The sequence below is a fragment of the Schistocerca americana genome, chromosome 6, assembly GCF_021461395.2.
Source record: "Schistocerca americana isolate TAMUIC-IGC-003095 chromosome 6, iqSchAmer2.1, whole genome shotgun sequence".
Classification (NCBI taxonomy): Eukaryota; Metazoa; Arthropoda; class Insecta; order Orthoptera; family Acrididae; genus Schistocerca; species Schistocerca americana.
In genome coordinates this window covers 476,430,536-476,453,321 of record NC_060124.1, presented here as the reverse complement: position 1 = coordinate 476,453,321, position 22,786 = coordinate 476,430,536, and the positions used below count along the sequence as shown (strand labels likewise).

Below are 22,786 nucleotides of genomic sequence, written 5' to 3'. Positions count from 1 at the left end.
GCATCTTATACGCATGGCTGTAATGGATCGTGCAGCTACGTCTCGAGACGTCTTGCAAGAGAATGACCATCTGCACGAACAGTTCGACGACGTTTGCAGCACAATGGACTATCAGCTCGGAGACCGTGACTGCGGTTACTCTAGACACTGCATCACAGACAGGAGCCCCTGATATGGTGTACTCAACGACGAACCTGGGTGGACGAATGGCAAAACGTCATTTTTCGGGATGAATCCAGGTTCTGTTTACAGCATCATGATGGTCGCATCCGTGTTTTGCGACATCACGGTGAACGTACATTGGAAGCGTGTATTCGTCATCGCCATACTGGTGTATCACCCGGCGTGGTGGTATGGGGTGCCATTGGTTACACGTCTCGGTAACCGCTTGTTCACATCGACGGCTCTTTGAACAGTGGACGTTACGTTTTAGATGTGTTACGACCCGTGGTTCCAACCTTCATTCGATCCCTGCGAAACCCTACATTTCAGCAGGATAAAGCACGACCGCATGTTGCAGGTCCTGTACAGCCCTTTCTGGATACAGAAAATTATCGTCTGCTGCCCTGGGCAGCACATTTTACAGATCTCTCACCAATTGATAACGTCCGGTCAATGGTGGCCGAGCAACTGGCTCGTCACAATACGCCAGTCACTATTCATGATGAACGGTGGTATCGAGTTGAAGCTGCATGGGCAGTTGTACCTTTACACGCCATCCAAGCTGTGTTTGACTCAATGCTCAGGCGTATCAAGTCCGTTATTACGGCCAGAGGTGGTTGTTCTGGGTACTGATTCTCAGGATCTATGCACCCAAATTGCGTGAAAATGTGATCACATGTCAGTTCTAGTATAATATATTTTTCCAATGAATAGCCGTTTATCATCTGCATTTGTTCTTGGTGAACGAAGAGTGTATATTGTAGTGTATATTGAGCCTTGGGATGTCCCTTTTCAGATATTCTAGCTTCCGTACCACGTTCAGATTTTTGATATTTCGCGTCCGGTTTCGTAGAACGTTACCCATTCTTTCGTTATTCAATCCTTTTCTCGTGGTCACCTAGAAATCGAACACTACAATTACAGCGATCATATTCGGATGGGATATTTTTTTCATCTTACTCCTTCTCTTTAAGCATGTGTTTTTAGAGTTACAGGAGTTTCATCTGCAAATGTGAAGTTGAGCGTATCTGAAAATCAGGTCTCAGAATCAAGTTGATTTGTAGTAGTATTAGGATTTCCGCATGGTGGAGAACCGGTTTGATGCCCAATCCGTCTTGTGAGGACGACTGACAAACAGCGCCTCGGATCCGAATGTTGGGATAGCCGTGTCTCTACGCAACGAGCTGCCGACCTTTGGCCCCTCTGGCGGTCGACGACACAGAGGCCGGTCAGCAGCGCGTATTCTACGAGGCCTTCAGGCGGGTTTACTAATTTCACAGTGGATGATCTCTGCCATATATTCTCTTTGTGTGCCATCGACGTCACCGACCATCGGTGAACTTCATTGCAGCTTATTAGAAATACATGACTGTCAATATGTTTAACTAGACGGCCAAAGCGGTCACACGAACACCCAGCAACACCTGAAGGTTGAGTGTCTGACCGCTTTAAAAAGGCAACAAAAATTTTGTTTTCAGCATTTCAAGTAATTATTGACCGAATTTAAAAGTTTATATCAGTCTTATTATGTACTCATTTAAAGGTACAATCTTACTCAGACTCAGTAGGTCATGTATTAAAGGTAGAAATGGCGCACAGGTTGCCCCGATTATATTCGTCTAGTATCTGCAACTTCCAATAAACGTTGAACATCATTTCAAACACATTTGACGAAATAAGCGTCAAACGAAGAAACCACAAAGAACGAAACTTGTCTATCTTAAAGGGGGAAATCAGACGGCGCTATGGTTAGCCCGCTAGATGGCACTCCCACAGGTAAAACGGATATCAACTGCGTTTTTTTAAATAGGAACCCCTATTTTTTATTACATATTCGTGTACTACGTAAAGAAATATGAATGCTTTAGTTGGACCACTTTTTTCGCTTTGTGATAGATGGCGCTGTAATAGTCACAAATTTAGTCACAATTTTAGACGAACAGATGGTAACAGGTAGGTTTTTTAAATTAAAATACAGAACGTAGGTACGTTTGAACACTTTATTTCGGTTGTTCCAGTGTGATACATGTACCTTTGTGAACTTGTCATTTCTGAGATCGCGTGCTGTTACAGCGTGATTACCTGTAAATGCCACATTATTGCAGTAAATGCTCAAAATTATGTCCGCTAACCTCAATGCATTTGGCAATACATGTAACGACATTCCTCTCAAAAGCGAGCAGTTCGTCTTCCATAATGTCCGCACATGCATTGACAATGCGCTGACGCATGTTGTCAGGCGTTGTCGGTGAATCACGATAGCAAACATCCTTCAACTTTCCCCTCAGAAAGAAATCCGGAGACGTCAGATCCGGTGAACGTGCGGGCCAAGGTATGGTGCTTCGACGACCAATCCACCTGTCATGAAGTATGCTATTCAATACCGCTTCAACCGCACACGAGCTATGCGCCGGATATCGATCATGTTGGAAATACATCGCCATTCTGTCATGCAGTGAAAAATCTTGAAGCAACAACGGTAGAACATTACATAGGAAATCAGCATACATTGCACCATTTAGATTGCCATCGATAAAATGGGGGGCCAATTATCCTTCGGAGCACACATTTTCAACTGCCCCTATTGGCTTGTATCAACGCCTGTATGCAGCTAGGGGTATTCATTTCAATGGATATTTTGAAACTTTCTCTCACTGACGTCTTCCACAAATAATTAAAAGAAAACAGTGTTTATGGTTTCATTTTCGTTGTTCATGCTGCAACGTCATGGTTAACGTTCTAATTCAATACTTCTGTACTACGAACTCTATTTACAACGCTTGTTAGGCAGCATTTACATAATTCAATGAAATTTCCTGCAAAATTATCACTTTACGACATATGATTTAGGAAGGATTGACTCAGTTCTTTATAGAATTTGGGTTGCAGGGGAAGGACGCGTTACTTGTACAATAAACCTAACACGTACATATATGGCCGAGTAGATAATTATAATAGGAAACATAACACAAGAAAGGAGATGCCGTAGAAGATATTTTTCCACCAATTTTCTGATTTGTTTGATGAGGCCATTCGCAGTTTCCTCTCGTCCCCAGTGTCCATTTTTCCAGAGGTGATGGAATGATTGGCCGTCGATATTTCCCTTCAAGTTGCTATAGTGATAACGCGTCCTGAGAGTCAGCTGTCATACATTTCTTTCTTTATTTTCTCCATTGTATAGCGTTTCGATATATGTCTCACACGTCATGATGAGTAGACTTGGTATACCTTCCCGGCGCAATGATTCTTGGTGGTCTCCGTGGTTTTGCGGCTGGATCATGAAATCAGTATAACTAGATGTTTCGGCTAGTTACCTCTCCACAATCTTTAGTGCCGTCTTTAGGATTCCGGTACGCAGAGTAAGTGCTATTTCCGACGTGGATAGCCTAAAAGAGGAACATGCATACTTGGTGTCGTCAAAGAGATAACGACATTAAGGATTTGTACGTACACCTATAGTGATAATGTTTTGACTTATCAGTCTACAGGACGATTGTTATTAACCTTGACATCAGTTTCCGGGAGGACTCAGACGCGGCAGCGCCTCTCTTCGCGATGGAAGACACATGGACCCCCGAAACATGGAGTCACGTCAACTTTCAGATCCGGCAGCAAACTTAAGAAGACTACCAAGTTATAATGATAATGTTGAAAATTGCGAATGCGTCTTACTGAAAAAATACGTACATAAGATCTTAACACATTCAGACAAATTTTTCATTTCCACCACCAATGAAGGTACAAGGTACAACAGAAAAGTATTTGGCGTAAGTCAAGATCGTTAGATAGTCGGTAAATCTGTTCGTGAGTATTGCTCCAGAATTAAAGAAAAGGTCTTTCACGATGTACGCTTGGTGCAGCTAATTATTTTAAAGTATTAAAGGAATGGATATATCTCACGAAAAGTAAGTGAAGAGAAGCGTCAGTTGAGATAGATACAAGATGATTTCAAAGGCGCTACACCATCGTGGAGTAGCTACAATGGAACGGGAAAAATACAAAAAGAAACTTACGGAAAGACAAAGTTAAGCGCATCAGCGAAACGAGGACATCTGATGTGGTAAGCATGTAAAGATAACGAAATTGGCAGTGAATTTCGAGCGCTAGTTGACAGCATCAGACAATTTAATGAGTGACTAACATTAAAATACGAACACGACAGAAATATTCTGGATACAATGTAAGCCACAAAATACATTCGAGTCACCCTGAATGAATAAAATGTTACCTCGTAGCAGTCTGAAGAGCTGCTGCCCACGTCTGGCATGTACAATGAGCAGCACGCTTTGTGCTTGTGTGGCTAACAGAAAAAGTCCTCCCGCACTGGTCCTCTACTGTCCTCACCGCGCATGTGTAGGAAACACAAATAAAGGGACATAACAAGTTACCTCAAACAACTGTGCATTATCTAACTCGCAGAACTCGACAAAGAGAGGCGTGCGTTCTCTGTTTGGGGACCCTCATAAGGTTTTTATTATACCACATTTTAGACATGTGTAAGTTGTTTCTCCGCGGCTGTAGCGGCTGTCCAGTTGGTGCAACCCCTACCAGATTTTCCACACAGACAGTTTATTTGTGTTCAGTGTTGATGTCGTGTTTTAATTCGAAAGATCTTCGAATTCTTTTGGTATTTCCAAACTGGTGGGAGAGAGTCGTGTCTTTGAAACCTGTTTGGACATTCCTCATCGTTGGAAATGGGTCATTGGTTACCAGTAAACTTGGTCTTTTATGTGTACTGCACCAGATTGAAATGTATGAGACAGACCACTGAAAAGAATGGATAAGTCCTGCTTTCGTGGTTAAGTCCTGTTGGTCTGCTGAAGGCAGACACACTGGCGTCCAAGATTAAAGCAACAAACCGATGTTTTCTCGTCCTGTTCTAATTACGATATAATCATACACACTTTCAACAGATGTCGGCAAGACCGTGTTTTGCACGGGAGATTGCATTCCCGTCGATGGACAACCATCCCAACGTTGACGCCAGGTCACCTATGAAACGAGTTAGTTTTGCCGGGTAGTCCCACATCCACAACCGCTGTGTACACAGTCACAGACACAGGGACGGAAGCCGGCCGCTGTGGAAGAGTGGTTCTAGGCGCTTCAGCCCGGAACCGCGCGACCGCTACGGTCGCAGGTTCGAATCCTGCCTCGGGCATGGATGTGTGTGATGTCCTTAGGTTAGTTAGGTTTAAGTAACTGTAAGTCTAGAGGACTGGTGACCTCAGATGTTATGTCCCATAGTGCTCAGAGCCATTTGAACAGGGACGGAGAAGACGGCTACCAGGCTCTCTGCTATGGATGGCCATAGAAAGAATGGCAGCAAGACAGTCGCAAACAGATGTAGACCGATTACTTCATGTGAATCATTCTGTTGCTTATCGGATGATGTGACAGTTGATAGAGACCGAAACTATATCCTGAAGACCAGGGAAGTGTCGGCCACGCGTGACATCAGAAAGAGAGGACCATTATTTGGCTGTAAGGGCACGACGGTCTTTAAAGAATGCAGACCAAACTTGGCAAAGATTCAACGACTCCTTTCTATGGGACCTGTACGGGAACTGCCATTTTGCTTGCCCACTACAGCTGACGTGCGACAGACAGTCTTCTACTACTCTGATAATGCTGGAAATGTGTTTAATGACTCTAGTAAATCGGCTTATAAACTTGGTGAGAAGGGCAGTTATTGCTCTTCCGCTTCAAGACAATGTTTAAAGGCTTTTGATTTGTCTGGATCCTCAACTCTCTAGCTTCTATTTGCGGCTGGAAGTATTTAGCCGCCTCGTACGTCGTCAGGAGCTCGCAGTCGTAGGCACTGCTGCGACAGTGACACTTTACGCGAGAAGTACGCAATGAGCCATCCGAGAATTGCTGCAGTGCCGCAAGGATATCCGATGGGTTTACTTCCACTATCAGCACCAGGGGAGCATCAAGCTTGGAATGCACGAGGAGTACTGCGTTCGCCATACTTCGCTTTACGGCTTCGAAAGCGGAGCACACCACCTCAGCCCACTGCCCTATTGCTCTAACCCTTGGGCCGGTAAGTGCCACATTTAACACCTCCTACAGGTCTGCTGCACACAGTACATGGTGGTGGTAAAAGTTCAACATCCCTAGGAACCGCCGTAATTCCTTAATTATGAATGGCTTCGACATTCTAATTTAATTTTTGTTGGTCCATCACGGCCAGGTAACTGGTTGGTTCAAATGGCTCTGAGCACTATGGGACTCAACTTCTGAGGTCATTAGTCCCCTAGAACTTAGAACTAGTTAAACCTAACTAACCTAAGGACATCACACACATCAATGCCCGAGGCAGGATTCGAACCTGTGACCGTAGCGGTCTCGCGGTTCCAGACTGCAGTGCCTAGAACCGCACGGACAGGTAACTGGTAAGTACTTTTCAATGTCAATAAACTTCACCAACAGACGTATATTTTAAGGTATTTTATTTTATTCTGAAAGCAACCAGTTTCGGCAATTCATTTTGCCATCTTCAGGCCCCTGCATAATAAAAGAGTATACACGTAGTGTACAAGGGTTGTCATAGGAAGTTTACAGAAAATGTCGGGTAATCATACTACCGCATAAGCTTAAAAACAAATGTAGCGATCATGCTTCCGGTTTATTGGTATCTTATACACTACTTATATACTGAAGACAATGAAGCGTTCTACTGCTTCCTTATAATGGGACTAGTGTCAGCTAACGCCTTTTAGCCAGTTGCATTTTTAGACCCAAATTGACACATTGGCCAAGTCTCTTGTCGGAATTCGGTACGTCTTGACTACATCTTATGAGTACGATTAGCACCCGATTAGTTTATAAGCGTGTTAGTGCCGTCCTTACTTCCACATACAGCTTAGTGAGAATGTTGTGATGTTATTACTAGAGACGAGGTTTGATGTTCATGGCGATAGATAATTTCACTGGCTTTATGGGCTTCAACTTCGACAGTATGGTAGTCTTCGCGCAGTCATTTACCTTTTACTTTTTCCGTACCCACGTTCCTTATCGCGACACAACTTGCTATGTCTTATTATTTAGATCTATAGATAGATCGTTTTAGGTAGTGCCTTATACTCCCAGTGAAACAATATGATGTCGGCTGTGAATTTAAACACACACACGCACGCACACGCACGCACGCACAAAATGCCAATTTGTATTTGTTTGTCTTAATTACTTGTATAAAATTGAGTAAGGTAATTTTTAAGTAATTATTGTTAAAGTTGGTTATATTCCATTCATGGCAGTAGAATTGTGTATAAATATAACGAACAGTTTAATATTCTAAAACATTGTTTACAGCTACACACTTATCGACATCTGTGCATCTATGGAGTGGAAAATCGCTTATGACATATCCATGTAAAATAGATGCAAAATTATATCATGGTTCGCAACAAATCCAGTCATATGCTATTGTGATAATCATTATCAATGAATGACTATAAAGGTTTATAAATATAATCACTCTCGCTAACTACAGTTAGTGTCGCCCTTATCCGCTTTAGTTATTATCGCTTTTCCCTACATGAGGTTATTATTAATACTTTTGACAACTTCAGATTCGTTATTTTCCCAGATTTAGATGCAGTTTTACAAACGTAAGAGTTTCTACGTCAGGAACGCTTAGCCGCTAGTCTAACATCAACTATGATGCACTTCATATTTGCGTTATTAAACACAGGTGTTAAATTATGTTTCAACCCCTTTCTCAGTAATTTCATCTTTGTGACTGTACACAGCATACCAGTAAGATTGGAAACTTCCTGGCAAATTAAAACTGTGTGCCGGACCGAGACTCGAACTAGGGACCTTCGCATTTCGCGGGCACACTGTTTTAATCTACCAGGAAGTTTCATATCAGTGCACACTCCGCCGCAGAGTGAAAATCTCATTCTCTACGTAGTGTTTGGCATTACACAAAACTTTTACCATAACATAAACGTACAATGGCTCTATAAGTAAATTTGCTAGAGTTTATAAAATTCTTAATGGCGGAGCACTGTCGTTTGTCATGTGAACCTAAATACAAAGAGTGGATGCAAAGTTGTCTAACATACTTGCTGCTTGTTTACTAGATACCATACTTAACGACAGATAGGGTTTTCAATAAAAAGTTTCTGGAATTGTGACCTCATTGTCAATATATATAAAACTACGGACGTTTCTGTCCCTGTTGAAAGCGATCTTCTTTAGGGTGTCGCTTGCAACAGGGACCGAAACGTCGTTAGTTTTATATATGTTGACAATGTGGTCACAAACCAATAAAAATTTTATCAGAGGTGACAATGGCCGCGGAAGCCTACGTTTATAGATAGGTTTCTCCTTTCATGAAGAGATTACTTTACTTGAGAGATATTTACTTGTCAGATGTGTCGGTGTTTTTCTTTTCTTTCAATAAAAAAACCGGGAAAACTATTTATCTTATTCATCCAGTAGAGGAAAACTAAAAGGGGGAAGTGTCATTAAGCACCTTCATACAACATGGCAGTAGAAAAACATCGACTTTAAGCTCAAAATTCGCTCTAGGAGATGCAGCAAGTTTAATTTCACTTCGTTCTTTCACTTGATTTATTTATAGCTGAAATATTCACCATAATTTCAGAAGTTACTCTAAAGACAATATTTACGACTCTCAACACGAGACATGCAGAAATTTATTTGAAAAAAATATTTAAAAGAAGAAAGTGAGTTCCAGTGGAAGCAAAATTTTCATACATGAAAAGGAACATAAGGAAGCGGCTTGGTGCTAGTTTACGGGTGGACATCGTGGACAGGTCTCAGGTTCCTTGACCGCTGCCTTCTCTGTCTCCAACTGCCTGAAACCGACAACCTTCCATTAAACAAAAAATATACTAGAGTAAATGCAGGAGTAACATTATTGTCTTCATCTTCGGTATATCTTTTGCTTATAGGGGAAGAAACCGGGCCGAGAAGGAAACATTGGTGAGCTTAAGGATGGTTTGCAGAGGGACAACTCCACCCAATTAAATAAAAAAATAAAATAAAATAAAAATAAACATAAAAAAGTACTAGTGCAGTCCAAAGAGCACGGAATTGTAATACAAGGGTCTTGAGGTTGAGTCCGTATGCGGGAACATTATTTTAATTTTCAATTTTTTACTTTACTTACGCTGATATTAACTGAAATATGTTAAATACACTGATCTACAAAGATCATAACATAGCGATATGCACATATACAGATGGCGGTAGTATAGCGAACTGAAGCTACAAAAGGGCAGTGTGTTGCTGAAGCTGTCATTTATACACAGGTGATTTATCTGGAACGGTTTCCGACGTGATTATGGCCAAACGACGGGAATTAGGAGTTTGAGCGCGGAATGGTAGTTGAAGCTAGAAGCAGGGAATTACCATTTTGGAAATCGTTAGGAAAGTCAAGATGCCGAGAAAAAAGTTACAGGCATTTCCTCTCACCACAGACAACGCAGTGGGCGATGGCCTTCACTTAACGACAGAGAACAGCGGCGTTTGCGTAGAGTTGTCGGTGGTAACAGAAATAATCACAGAAATCAATGTGGAACGTACGATGAACGTATCCGTTATGACGTTATGGCTAAATCTGGCGTTGATGGATTATGACAACAGACGACTGACGCGAGTGCATTTGCTAACAGCACGACCCCGCGCCTCTCCTGGGCTCGGGATCATATCGGTTGCAGCCTGGACGCATGCAAAAGCGTGGCGTGGTCAGATGAGTTACGATTTCAGTTGGTAAGAGCTGATGGTAGGGTTCGACTGTGGCGCAGACCCCACGACTTCATGCATCAAAGTTGGCAATAAGGCATTGCGCAAGCTGGAGGTGGCTCCTTAATGGTGTGGGGTGTGTTTACATGGAATGGAATGGATTCTCTGGTCCAACCGATCAGATCATTGACTGGAAATGGTTCTGTTAGGCTAGATGGAGACCATTTGCAGCCATTCATGGACTTCATGTTCCCAAACAACGATATAATTTTTATGGATGACAATGCGCCGTGTCACCGGACCACATTTATTCGCGACTGATTTGAAGAACATTCTGGATAGTTCGAGCAAAAGATTTAGCCACCCTGGTAACCCGATATGAATCCCATCGAACATTTATCGGACATAATCGAGAAGTCAGTTCGTGCACAAAGTCCTGCAGCGGCACCACTTTTGCAGTTATGGACGGCTATAGAGGCAGCATGAAGGTATCCCATGACTTTTGTCACCTCAGTGTAAATTGTATTAATTAATATTTTTCATAAATATCATTCGAAGAAAAAGCAAAGGAAATTTTGTTATTGGAAATAAATTTTGCGTTGGTTAGTATTTTCTTAAATACAATTAAAAGAAGGAGCAAAGGAAAATTTGGTACTGGAAACAAATTTTAAGAAATGGCCTATAAAGCATGCACAAAAACTTCGCTTGTGAAATTAAATACTTTAGTTATTCCACAGTTCATTATTTACACGTGCTATTGTGATATTCATCGTAGCAAGAAGGGAAGCAGTAATTTTCTGGACGTATAGCACCCATTACAAACACTGTATTTTGATACTTACGTGGTAGCATTAAAGTTTCTATAGAAAAACAAACTTAGTTCACGTTTATAAAAGGTTCTCTGTCGTCGTGCTGTTTGGCGAGTGTAAATTGTATTAATTAATATTTTTCATAAATATCATTCGAAGAAAATGCAAAGGAAATTTTGTTATTGGAAATAAATTTTGTGTTGGTTAATATTTTCTTAAATATCATTAAAAGAAGGAGCAAAGGAAAATTGGGTAGTGGAAATAAATTTTAAGAAATCGCCGATAAAGCATGCACAAAAACTTCGCATATAAAATTAGATACTTTTGTTATTCTGCAGTTAATGATTTACATGTGCTATTGTGATATTCATCGTAACAAGAAGGGAAGCAGTAATTTTCTGGACGTATACCACCCATTACAAACACTGTATTTTGATACTTACGTGGTAGCATTAAAGTTTCTATAGAAAAACAAACTTGGTTCACGTTTATAAAAGGTTCTCTGTCGTCGTGCAGTTTGGCGAGTGTAAATTGTATTAATTAATATTTTTCATAAATATCATTCGAAGAAAATGCAAAGGAAATTTTGTTATTGGAAATAAATTTTGTGTTGGTTAGTATTTTCTTAAATGTCATTAAAAGAAGGAACAAAGGAAAATTTGGTAGTGGAAATAAATTTTAAGAAATCGCCTATAAAGCATGCACAAAAAGTTCGCTTGTAAAATTAAATACTTTTGTTATTCTGCAGTTAATGATTTACACGTGCTATTGTGATATTCATCGTAACAAGAAGGGAAACAGTAATTTTCTGTGCGTATTGCACCCATTACAAACACAGTATTTTTCTAATTACGTGGTCGCATTAAAGTTTCTATAGAAAAACAAACTTGGTTCACGTTTATGAAAAGTTCTCTGTCGTCGTACAGCTTGGCAGCAAACTACACATAACACAACACTTTGCCAAATACTGGCGAAGATAGCAGATGATGTACAATACAATGTGTTTTTACTGGCGATGATAGTTGATGATGTACAATAGAATGCGTTTTTAAGCAGTCTTCTCGAAATGTGATTTCCTTTTGTCTCTCGATGTGATTGTAGCAGTTTTGAAACTTTTTGATCAAATTCATAACCTGGTGATAAAAATAGACATCGTACGGATGCATCAACAGAGTGCATTTTGCGGGAATAATTTTAATTCTGCACGATGGTAGTCCTTCTTTATCTCGAAAAATCTCATTATCTTATTGCGAATTTTTGTGGTTTTCCCACGGGTAAGTTAAGAGAAGCAATTTGTTCTCCTGCACATAGAGCTTCGTCACACCAGTCAAAAAATTTTTATACAATGCTAAATATTGACGAAGTAATGACAACGTCCCTATACGATTTTTCCTCGTACTCATCCACCGTTTCTTGAATCCTCGGTCCAAAAGAGACAGCACTCTCTCTTGGAATAATTTTCCATGTTGTGCTGTAAATTAAGCAAGGTAAAAATTTGAAAAAGAAGTTGCCATTTACGGAGTCGACCCTAGGACCATCGGATTAATCTTCGGATTACCGTTCTATGCTCTTTCCGCTGCTCCAGTGGCGTTCTGGAATCCACGCTAACATAAATGCCTCACACATCCCCAGACTCACGCCACAAATGAATTTTTTTTCTTGGATTTCCCACTTTGTCACTATCATATCTGGACAAGCCCTGGATATATCATCTGGACTAAATCAGTGATGACAACCAGGTGCAGTGGCCTTTTAAGTCACTGTCTCCTTATCACCACTGCAGTTTCATTCGCAGTGCGACACAGGTCTGCTCCACTGGACCATGCCAAGTACGTTGTCTCTCCTTCCTTTACCGCCATAGAATACCGTCAGCAGTGTTCAACTGCAGGTGAAAGACACGAAAACCTCAGCGTTTGGTCGCAACATTCGATCGAGTTACTGAAGAGTGCTGCCCAGTCACGAGTTATTCGTACCTGACGGACAATGGCCCGGGCGCCACCCGCCAAGGGTGGCTAACGGGCACTCCCCACAATCAGAGGGAGAACAGCTGTGAAAAAGCTGTTGTAGGTCGGGGACCGCGCGTCTCGTACGTTAAAGGGCGAATATGTATGTTTCCTTTTGCGTGTGTTAATTGTTGATGGTAAGAGAAGGGCTTATTTCAATAGTGGTACAAGTCCATTACCTCCACTTTTCTGTCTATAATGCTTCTGAAATTAATGATCCACACTAACAGAAAGAAAGGTTCATCTCTAGCAAGAAGCCATATGATTGAATATTTCTGGTATCTCAACTGCAGATTTTTCAGCGCTCATTTTACTTTAGGACTCTGTATCTCAAAATGAACAAAAATAGACTTTACCACTATTGAAATAAGCCCTTCAAGTGCTTCTCTACATATGTTGAACAGATCTGAACCATAATACAGTCCTTTAAATATCTGTTCCTCCAGTGAAGTTAACTATTCAAATTCGCTAACATCTGGAGCCTTTGTACTGCTGTTGGTCAACGTCGCGCGGAACGCAATTAATTTCAAGCGTCGTTTACTTTCTTGATGAAAAATATTTTTCGGGCATAGGCATGCGGCGATTTGTACTGCACTGATGTTTGATAGCCAGTAAATACTGAAAAATAGAAGCAGTGAGTAATCATATTCTGATCAGAAAGTCACGTTATGCGGATGACAGAAGCGTGTAGCACCATCCTTTACTTTTATGAAGCTAGAAGCCGTAGCAGGCTGAGAAGAAAACAATTTCACACATATACTTCCCTATGATGACTATTTCGACGATAATAATATTCTTTTTTTTTAACTATTGGGGCTTTCTGCCAACAAATAATTTGAATTTCTTGTCAATAACGCCTTCAGCCATGAATACAATTTGTCTTAAGGATTTGTAATTAGGTATTATCTCTTAATATGATTGTCGTTTTTTAAATATTTTAGTAAGGATTTGCTATCTAGGCCTTCAGTCATCAAATTGTTTTTGAATTATTACCATTGGGACCTTCAGCCGACAAATAATTTTGATTTCTTGTCAAGATGGCTTTCAGACGTGAATGCAACTGTTCTTAAGAATTTTCTGTCCAGGCCTTCATCCACTATATAATTTGAATTTCTGGTCAATAAGGACTTCATCCCTGGGTGCAACATGTTTAAGAAATTTTTTATTACAAATTGTGTCTTAATAGTCAAATATGATAATTGTTCTTACTGTCAACCTTGTATGCAATTGGTTCCAAATAAAGTGTACGTGATTTAAACAAACAAACTGAGCAACCAACGGTAACTGAGTAATGCCCCTTCCACACCGAAATCTGTCTTTCCCTAAGTAACCACGTCTCACTGTCTTGCGAACAGAATCGTTAATAAAACAGCAATAAAGAAAAGGATATCTGATAATAAAGTTTTACTGAATGAACAGCGAAAATGTAGTAAGCGATAAACCTTTTTTCTTTCATCATTTTATGCGAGATGTTGGTGAGAAAGAGTCTAGTGAAGGTTTGAAATTATCTGTGAAGTTTCTTGGAAGCGGCTAAGTGCTCCCACACTCGAATACTGGACGAATGAAGTCCGGGCATTTGCGAGCTGTCAGTTACGCTGCCTGAACACAAACACGTAATTTCTAAGTATAGTACTTTTCTCGTTGGGTTAAACATTAAACTTATGACTGTGTCTATTGGTGAGTATGTTAGGAAAGCATTTTAAATTTTTGAATTCCGTCAATAACAACGCGAAATACGAAAACAAATATTTTTTCACCTGCGGAAGCCGCTAGTCAACCTGCAGCTGATACTGGGATATGGAATCCGCCTTCCGGGATCAGATCACAGGAATATTAAAATATAACTGCTGAGATACTTTAAAGTGCATTTTTAGATGTGAACTATACATGTTTCATTCCTATGTACACTTCGCCCAGTCCTAGTCCGTTTGCCGTATAGTCGGAGTGTTCTGCAGGAAGGTATGCCTGTACACGCACATGGCAATAGCTCCCGTGCCGCTCTGTCTACACGGCCATACCGGCTGAGTCACTGAATGCAAGTAGCGAACAGCGGCGTCCCTCCTGCCGGCATTCGGCGAAGCATTTCATGAACGCGGAGTTGAGTTACTGCCCATACCGCTGTCCGCCAGGGAATACCATCCCCTGTCTGGGTCACAGTGCAGTGCTCTGTGGGATGTCCCGCTGGCAGATGAAACGGTGACCGTCCTGTGGTTTTGCGGAGCTCAGAATGATTGCATTGCTATTTTGAGAGCGCACACCTACTCCACGAGGTGCGGCTGTTAAATAAAGGGACCATTGCTGTAAAACATTTTCTTTAAAAAGCATATAAATTTAGTCACCGTCAATATACTCTTCTCCTCTACCTCTACAACGTTCCATGAGAAATCTGAATTGACGAAAAAAAAGTTCTACATGTCTTCCTCTCTGCGTCCCTAGACGAAGTGTCCCGATTTTTCTTTCACTGCTTCAGCGGACTGAAATCTTGTTCCTTTTAACGCAGAGTTGCCCTCGAGGAATAGATTATTCACATGGTGCTAGGTCAGGAGAATAAGATAGTGGTCTAACATTGGTAGCTGTACTTAGCTAGACAACGCTTAACAGACAATAATGTATGAGCTTGTGTTTGTCCTGATGCAGAACCCGTTGTAATGTCTCTTGCAGCGGTCTCTCCGCGATATTTTCAGAAATTTTATAAATTATATAACATAGTACATATCTCGAAATATCTCTTCTTATCTTACCGATTCCTAAACTTTAATATACGGTGATTATCAATGCAAAGTAGTTTCAAGCCCTATTATTCCTTGGAGTGTGCATTTACTCCATGGAATAGCTTCTTTGCTATCTATGTTTTCTCTTATGAAAATAATGATTCAGATCTTGCCGATTAGCCGTGAAAGAACGAAGATGTATATGTATGTATTGTTGAGCTAGTCGCCATCTTGATGAGATTCTGTATGAGAAGGAATTTAATACATGAACTAAACTAAAGTAAGTGTGTTCGCGTATTATGTAACAGATTATTATTGACAGTGTCTGCTTACTACGCTGTGCTCCATTGGATCAGTGGGGAACGTCTGATTTACGCTGGACGAACCTCCCGTTTTGTACGGTCAAGATACCCAGTTTATTACTTTCAATAAAAGGGCTAACACGGTCTACCAGCAGATCTCTTGTCTTCCCCATGTGATCACCGAAAGTTAATAATTATTACAAATGTTTTCAGGAGATCGACTGACAATTTTCGTCGCACCGAGACTTCGAAATTGCTTCACTGCCTTAAGGAATTTAAGTTAAGCTCGATTTAATCAGGAGAGAACAGTATTGAACTGTGTGAATGAGATAAGCCTGCTTTGTGAATGAAAATTCCCTTAATATACGCATGTTTTTTACTAACCTGATCAGTGAAGCTAAATCAGGCCGGTGTGAGAGAGGTTTTTAAATTTTAGATCCCACAAAAATATTTGCTCTTCAGTATTTTATATGGTTATTGACCGAATTAAATATCTGAGGTGCTGTCGTTTTCTACTCATTAAGAGGTATTATCTTAAGTTAAAGGTTTAACACAGAGAGCCACGTATTAAAGTTAGAATCTACGTATACTTTTTGAGGAAGCATAACTTGCGACTTCCAAATTACCGAGACTATGTTATGCAGTATTTGAGAATGAGAGCACTTAGCGACTTCCAACATACTTTACACATAATTTCCAACTAGTTCGAAACATTTTCTCTCTGACACCTCCGTCGAAATATCAAAAGTAGAATAGTTTTAATTTATTACTTCTTTACTATGAAGTCTATCCACAACGTGTTTTGCAGTCCATATCCATATAAACTAGCAAATGCACCAGCAAAATTGCAACATTGTACGACTCATAGTTTAGCAAGTGCGTGAGAAACTAAATTTTTTAAACGGTGCTGCAATTCATCAACACAGTACACACCTAGTTTCGGTTTCATCTTTTTCATTAGGCTATTGGTGAATAATCGAAAGTAATAAAAGCAAAATCATTACGATTTGGCGTCTTCAGCAAGGTTTCAGCAAGGTTTCACAAGTTTTACGTCATATATTTAACACTAGTAATACCAAAAAGACGGTGTCCTTATGGCCACCTTTTCAAAATATTGTAATCCAGTCGTTATCTTATATTTAAAAATTTTGAAAAAATGTTTATTGCTTTTAACGACGTCATCTATTAAGCTGGCAAACCAGAATAACTCGAAAAATAAGCTTCACACGAAAAAATGCGTAGAGTCCAAAGTTGATTATTTTCGAGGGGAGATCTGCTGGTGCTAAAATTAGCCCGCCACCCCAAACCCCTGGGGACGGGGCGGGAGGCAACTTTAAAATTTAAAATGGGAACCTCATTTTTTACTGTAGAATCAGATTCTACATAAAAAACTACGTACATTTAGTATTAAACATTTTGTTTTGATTCATGGTAGTTGGCGCTGTAATTCAAGAAAATCCATATTCTCATTTGTTGACATCTGTAAAACTCTAATTTCTCTCTCTCAAACCTCACCCTATGATGAGAGAGGGAGAGTTTTAGTTTTAGCGAATCAAAATTTAGGAAGTCAATAAGTATTTTTTATTGTATCCGTTACGGATAAATCTCAGACTAGCCCTTAAAGCCAACGTCCTCAATTACTTGTGTTTGATTCGTCTTTAACTTTTGCCCTCTGTAACTATAACGCAAAAGTCTACATTTGAAGTAGTGCCGTGACACGAAAGCGTGGAATTCCAATAAATGCCAATGTGTTCAGTGACAAATGACGGTTCTGGACTACACTGGATGATCATTGTCGGCGGGAGTGGCGACGCCCTCTGGAGAGAACGCATTCTTCCACCGTTTTGACGAGGCATAATGGTGTTTTTCCGTGCGTCATCGGGTATGACTTCACGAAACCAACGGATATGACTTCAAGTTACGGCTCGTAGTGATTAAGGGAACGGACATCTTGCATCTTTCAGTATAGCCTACCATGCGACACTACCACCCCGCCATTTTTCAAAAGGACATCGCTCATCCACACATGCCACAGATGTCTGCGAAGTCTCCTGTTTGCTGCTTACTCCAGTGGACGGAGAGATTCCCAAATCCGCCCCCGCCCCCCCCCTCCCCCCAGTATAACACGTGTGGGATCAGCCCGAACGTCAGTGCTAACACAGTTCAAGTGTGAACCACAATGAAACGTGTGAGGCAGGCAAACAGAAAAACTACACATAGAATATGCTCGCATCCGAAACGTCTCGCAAGCAGTCATCATAGTTAAGTACATCCAACCGGCGATTCGTGACTTACTATCTCTTATCACGACAGCAGATCGTATTAGAAGAATAGACACTGAAACTCTTTGATAAACAGGCTAAAGACACTGGATATTTTCGAAAACATATTGTGAAAACAGTGATAAATTTCACAGAAAAACTGTCTGCTTTGCACAAATCATATTTATTTGTGACTGTTTTCAGGCCAATGCTGCATCCAAAGTTGATGTTTGAAGACAAATCCACGGAGAAGGAACTGCAGAAGTCTCCAGAGAATGTCAGCTTGTTGAGAAGCAACGATGTGGTATATGGTGCGCTTAAATAGAGGAAGCTCCACTCCCATAATCGTTTCCACATGTCATTTGTAACAAATGGAATTAAAATTTATTGAATACATGACGAGAAACTTGAATTACTAACTTAAAAATACTGTATATTTATAGTACTGGCCGTAACATAATCCACTATTATACTTGTGATGTAAAGATTTGAAACATCATCAGTCACCTTGGATTCCTACGCTGTCCAGAATAACTACCGTGATTCTATTGTTACGACGTCTAGCATAATGTTAGGGCGTGATAGACATTTCCATACTAGCTGGAAATTGTACAGGGAAAACTTAGGTAACTAGCAAGTGTTATGTAACCAGGATGTCCTGAAAACGGTGAATCCCCCTAATTGATGGATGGCGTATGTCTAGGAGCGTTTGGTTTTGTAATAAGGCAGCCAGAAAGATAGTAAGAGGATACTTAGTTCTAAAGTATATTTCAAGCATAGTTTTCTTTTAATTTTCGTTTGGTTTGGTTTTGTGGAATATTTTGTGAATTTTTGCAATATGAAATGACGTAGATGCATCTGCGAATGCTGATTGGAGTAAAGCGGTTTGCGCAAGAAATTGATCATGAAAGGTTAATCTGACTAGATGATCGTTTTGATCAACCAATGAGCGAAGAGTCTTTCCCCCGTAATTGAATGAGTTACATGTTCTGTGAGCGACGGCATTTAGTCAGTCGTGGAGTCGCTGTCGGACAAGAAGTCATGTTAAATGTGTCCGAAAAAATTATCTCTAAAGAAAGGTCGGTTAAATCATGCTCGGTTTATATCACCGTGCTAGCAGATGCAATTACGGACATTTCTGTGAAGTTTTGAGAGGTTTTGGTATGTTAGTTGCAGAAAAAAACGCGTGCGAAACTGTCGGCCTTTGTGTATAATTCTGCGTGGCGTATTCCATATGCATGTACAGAACATTTTGGCGAGCATCTTCTTTTCGAAGAATCCACTGAAAAGGACCGAATGTGAACTAGTTTTGTAACAGAGTATTGCCTGAGTGAATCTCGTAATATTTCGGGTTGTACGTACCACACTTCTGGCTGTCTTACGTGTGATACAAGCTTCACGAACTAGTAATAGATATACTACCAACGTAAATGTGGGCTTGGTGACACCAGAAATTAAAAGGACCGTAATAGAACATCAGTATCTCCAAACAAACATTTTCAATGAAGGGAGGAAGCACCAACTTTGCCTGTTATTAATAGAGATTTACAGGTTTATCTTGTTACTTGAGTTACGCGGACTTCGTAATCGTAAGTACGGACGGTGAATTTCTTCAACGCTGCTTTTCTCATCGTCTACATAGTACCTACGAATGCAGAACAACGGGCAGTGAATGGACGCTATACTGAGGCAGATGGACTTCAATAATTAAATCACAACGCAGCGCACCAACCCCGCCCTGCCGCATACTGTGCTGTAATGTTTTAATTTTGTATTACGACTTATTGAGTTTTTATTCTACCTGTTACATGTAATTCTATAAGCTTTCCGTAATTTAATGATTCTCTCTTTGTTATCTTCACGATTTAATCCGGAAGAGTATTATTTTTTGTTTACATTACAGATTAATCCTATCTGGTAATTCTGTTAGGCTGAAGAGCTGACTACCGTACCGCTACGAGCACATCATCACCATAGGAGGACAGTAAACTTAAAACGGGGATAAGAAGTACGAGGCCTGTTCAGAAAGTAAGCTCCGATTGATTGCCAAATTGAAACCACAGTGAACATCAGAAACGTTTTACTTGTAACAATTAGCTACACCTTTCAGCTACTTCTCTACGTAGTCGCCGTTCTGACTTAGACTTTTGTCATAGCGTTGTACCAACTTTTCAATAGCCTCATCATAAGCCGCCAGTGCTTTCCGCCAATTCTCCACGCTGGCCTACACCTCGTTGTCTGTGTCAAAATGTTGTCTTCAAAGACAGCGGTTCATGTGACCAGAGATGAAACTCAGGGGGAGACAATTGCGGACTGTATTGTGGGTAATCTCGCATTTCCATTTGAAAACGATGCAGGAGCATCTTCATTGCCCCTGCAGAATGCGGCTGAGAATTGTCTTGAAGAAGAAACAGCACGACAGTTATGTAATGTTAGCTGCATAGCTTCAGGCGAAATTTCTCACCAGGCCCTCGTACTTGGCGGCAGACACTATTTTCTAGACATCTTTACGCACTCACTGCGAGCTCAGAAATGAGAAGAGCGACGTGATGCTAACTGGGGTTATACTAGAGACACTACCCAACACATCTGTGCAAAGCTTTATCGGATTTTCATAGTCGTTCCCATTTCGCGACCGATCGGAGCTTACTTTCTGAACGCCCCTCGTATAAACAGAAGGCTGACAGCCATGTGGATATGCTCGCTACAAGGTGTAGTCGCCGGCAGCCACGGCTCCTACTTACGGATGACGATGACCTCCGCTTCCTCGGAGCTGCGGGTGAAGATGGGCGCTATCGTGGACACCTCGCACGTGTAGATGCCGGACGCCTCGAACTTGAGCCCGCGAAGCATCAGCTGCCGCTCGTCGCTCTCGTTACGCTACAACAAAAACATCATACATGTAACAGTAACTTACTGGACACGCTCGTATAGCGCAATGCGCAGCGTGCTCGTGAGCGAGCCAGAAGTATGAGCCAGACCCGGATCGAATCTGCGTAGGGGAATTCGCAACCGTTAACTGATGTTTTGGCCAGCCTCCGGGCGGTACTTACAAGGGAACCTTCCCATCACACCCCCCTCAGATTTAGTAATAAGTTCGCACAGTGGATAGGCCTCGAAAAACTGAACACAAATCAATCGAGAAAACAGGAAGAAGTTGTGTGGAACTATGAAAAAAATAAGCAAAATATACAAACTGTGTAGTCTACGGGAAGGATAGGCAAAATCAAGGATATGGTGAGCTCCGTGTTTAGCGTGAGCAGCTGCGGAACAAGAGGTTCTTGGTTCAAGTCTTCCATCGAGTGAAAAGTTTAATTGTTTATTTTCAGGCAATTATCAAAGTTCAGGCACTCACACATAATCAACTTCGCTCTCCAAAATTCCAGGACAAGTTCAGATCTGCTTGGACATATGTAGGATTTGACGGTCTACACACGGAAAAATTTGAAAACGTTAAAAACATGTTTTGACAGAGCACAGGGAAACCTGTGCGACTGTGAAAGTGTTGCATTCATTTGTTGCAGTTTATGTGACAAACTCTTATGTTTTCATCACTTTTTTGGGAGTGATTATCACATCCACAAGGAAACCTAAATCGGGCAAGGTAGAAGAATCATTTTACCCATTCGCCAAGTGTACAAGTTTGGTGGGTCGACAACATATTCCTGTCATGTGACGCGCATGCCGTCACCAGTGTCGTATAGGATATATAAGACGTGTTTTCCTGTGGAGGAATCGGTTGACCTATGACCTTGCGATCAAATGTTTTCGGTTCCCATTGGAGAGGCACGTCCTTTCGTCCACTAATCGCACGGTTTTGCGGTGCGGTCGCGAAACACAGACACTAAACTTATTACAGTGAACAGAGACGTCAATGAACGAACGGACAGATCATAACTTTGCGAAAATAAAGAATGTAAACTTTTCACTCGAGGGAAGACTTGAATCAAGGACCACTCGTTCCGCAGCTGCTCACGCTAAACACGGGACCACAGCGCTCCTGAGCTCACCCTATCGTTGATTTTGCCTATCTTGCGCATGGACTACTCAGTTTGTATATTTTGCTTATTTTTTTCATAGTTCCACACAACTTCTTCCTGTTTACTCGATTGATCTGTGTTCAGTTTTTCAAGGCCTATCCACTGTGCCAACTTATAACTAAATCTGAGGTGGGTGCGATGGGGAGGTTCCCTTGTTACGTACTTTCCCACATTCGTTTAGGCAGATACTAGTCTGGTCTCCAATTTCCGCCTCAGAAAATTCTGTATACAAACAGCTGAAATGCGATCACAAACACAACAAGGTTTACATAATACACGGACAGGTGGCAAAACAACTTCCCTCCCTTGCATAAATAACTATATGACAACACGAAGGGCATCCGGCCGCAAAGTTAAATAAAACAGGTATAAATTTGCCGAATCTTGAGTACACCACGCACTAAACGGCATTACCCTAAGAAGACAAATCAGCAGAAAAAACAAAGCGCTGTGATTTCGACAGAAGATCGAGATGAAGCTATTTTAGATTCTGGAACGTTACACAAGTAAAATAATATTCATTGTTTTATGCAGCTCAATATTCTTTTTGACGACCTATTTATCATAATATGCATTATTTTCTCTATTACACGTCGATTTGTCATTCTCTAATTGATGATCTTCTCCATTATATTCTGAGGAGAATTTTATTTCTAGATTCATGCAGCCGATAAAGTACTTCTCCGGAAATAGCAGTTGTATTGCTTCAATTTATTGTTTTCATTTTATTTATTTATATTTACTTCTCCGTAGCCGAATCGTTAGCGTGATTGCATTT

The 22,786-nt window shown here is 40.9% G+C and overlaps 1 protein-coding gene across 1 annotated transcript in view; it reads right to left on the bottom strand.

The window, feature by feature from the left end:
* The window catches only part of LOC124619532, a 546,912-nt gene that overhangs the window by 174,387 nt on the left and 349,739 nt on the right, over positions 1-22,786 (bottom strand). Inside the window, exon 3 of the mRNA XM_047145993.1 lies at positions 20,713-20,848. Within this exon, the coding sequence (XP_047001949.1) occupies positions 20,713-20,848 (136 nt within the window). The remainder of the gene's footprint in view (positions 1-20,712; positions 20,849-22,786) is intronic.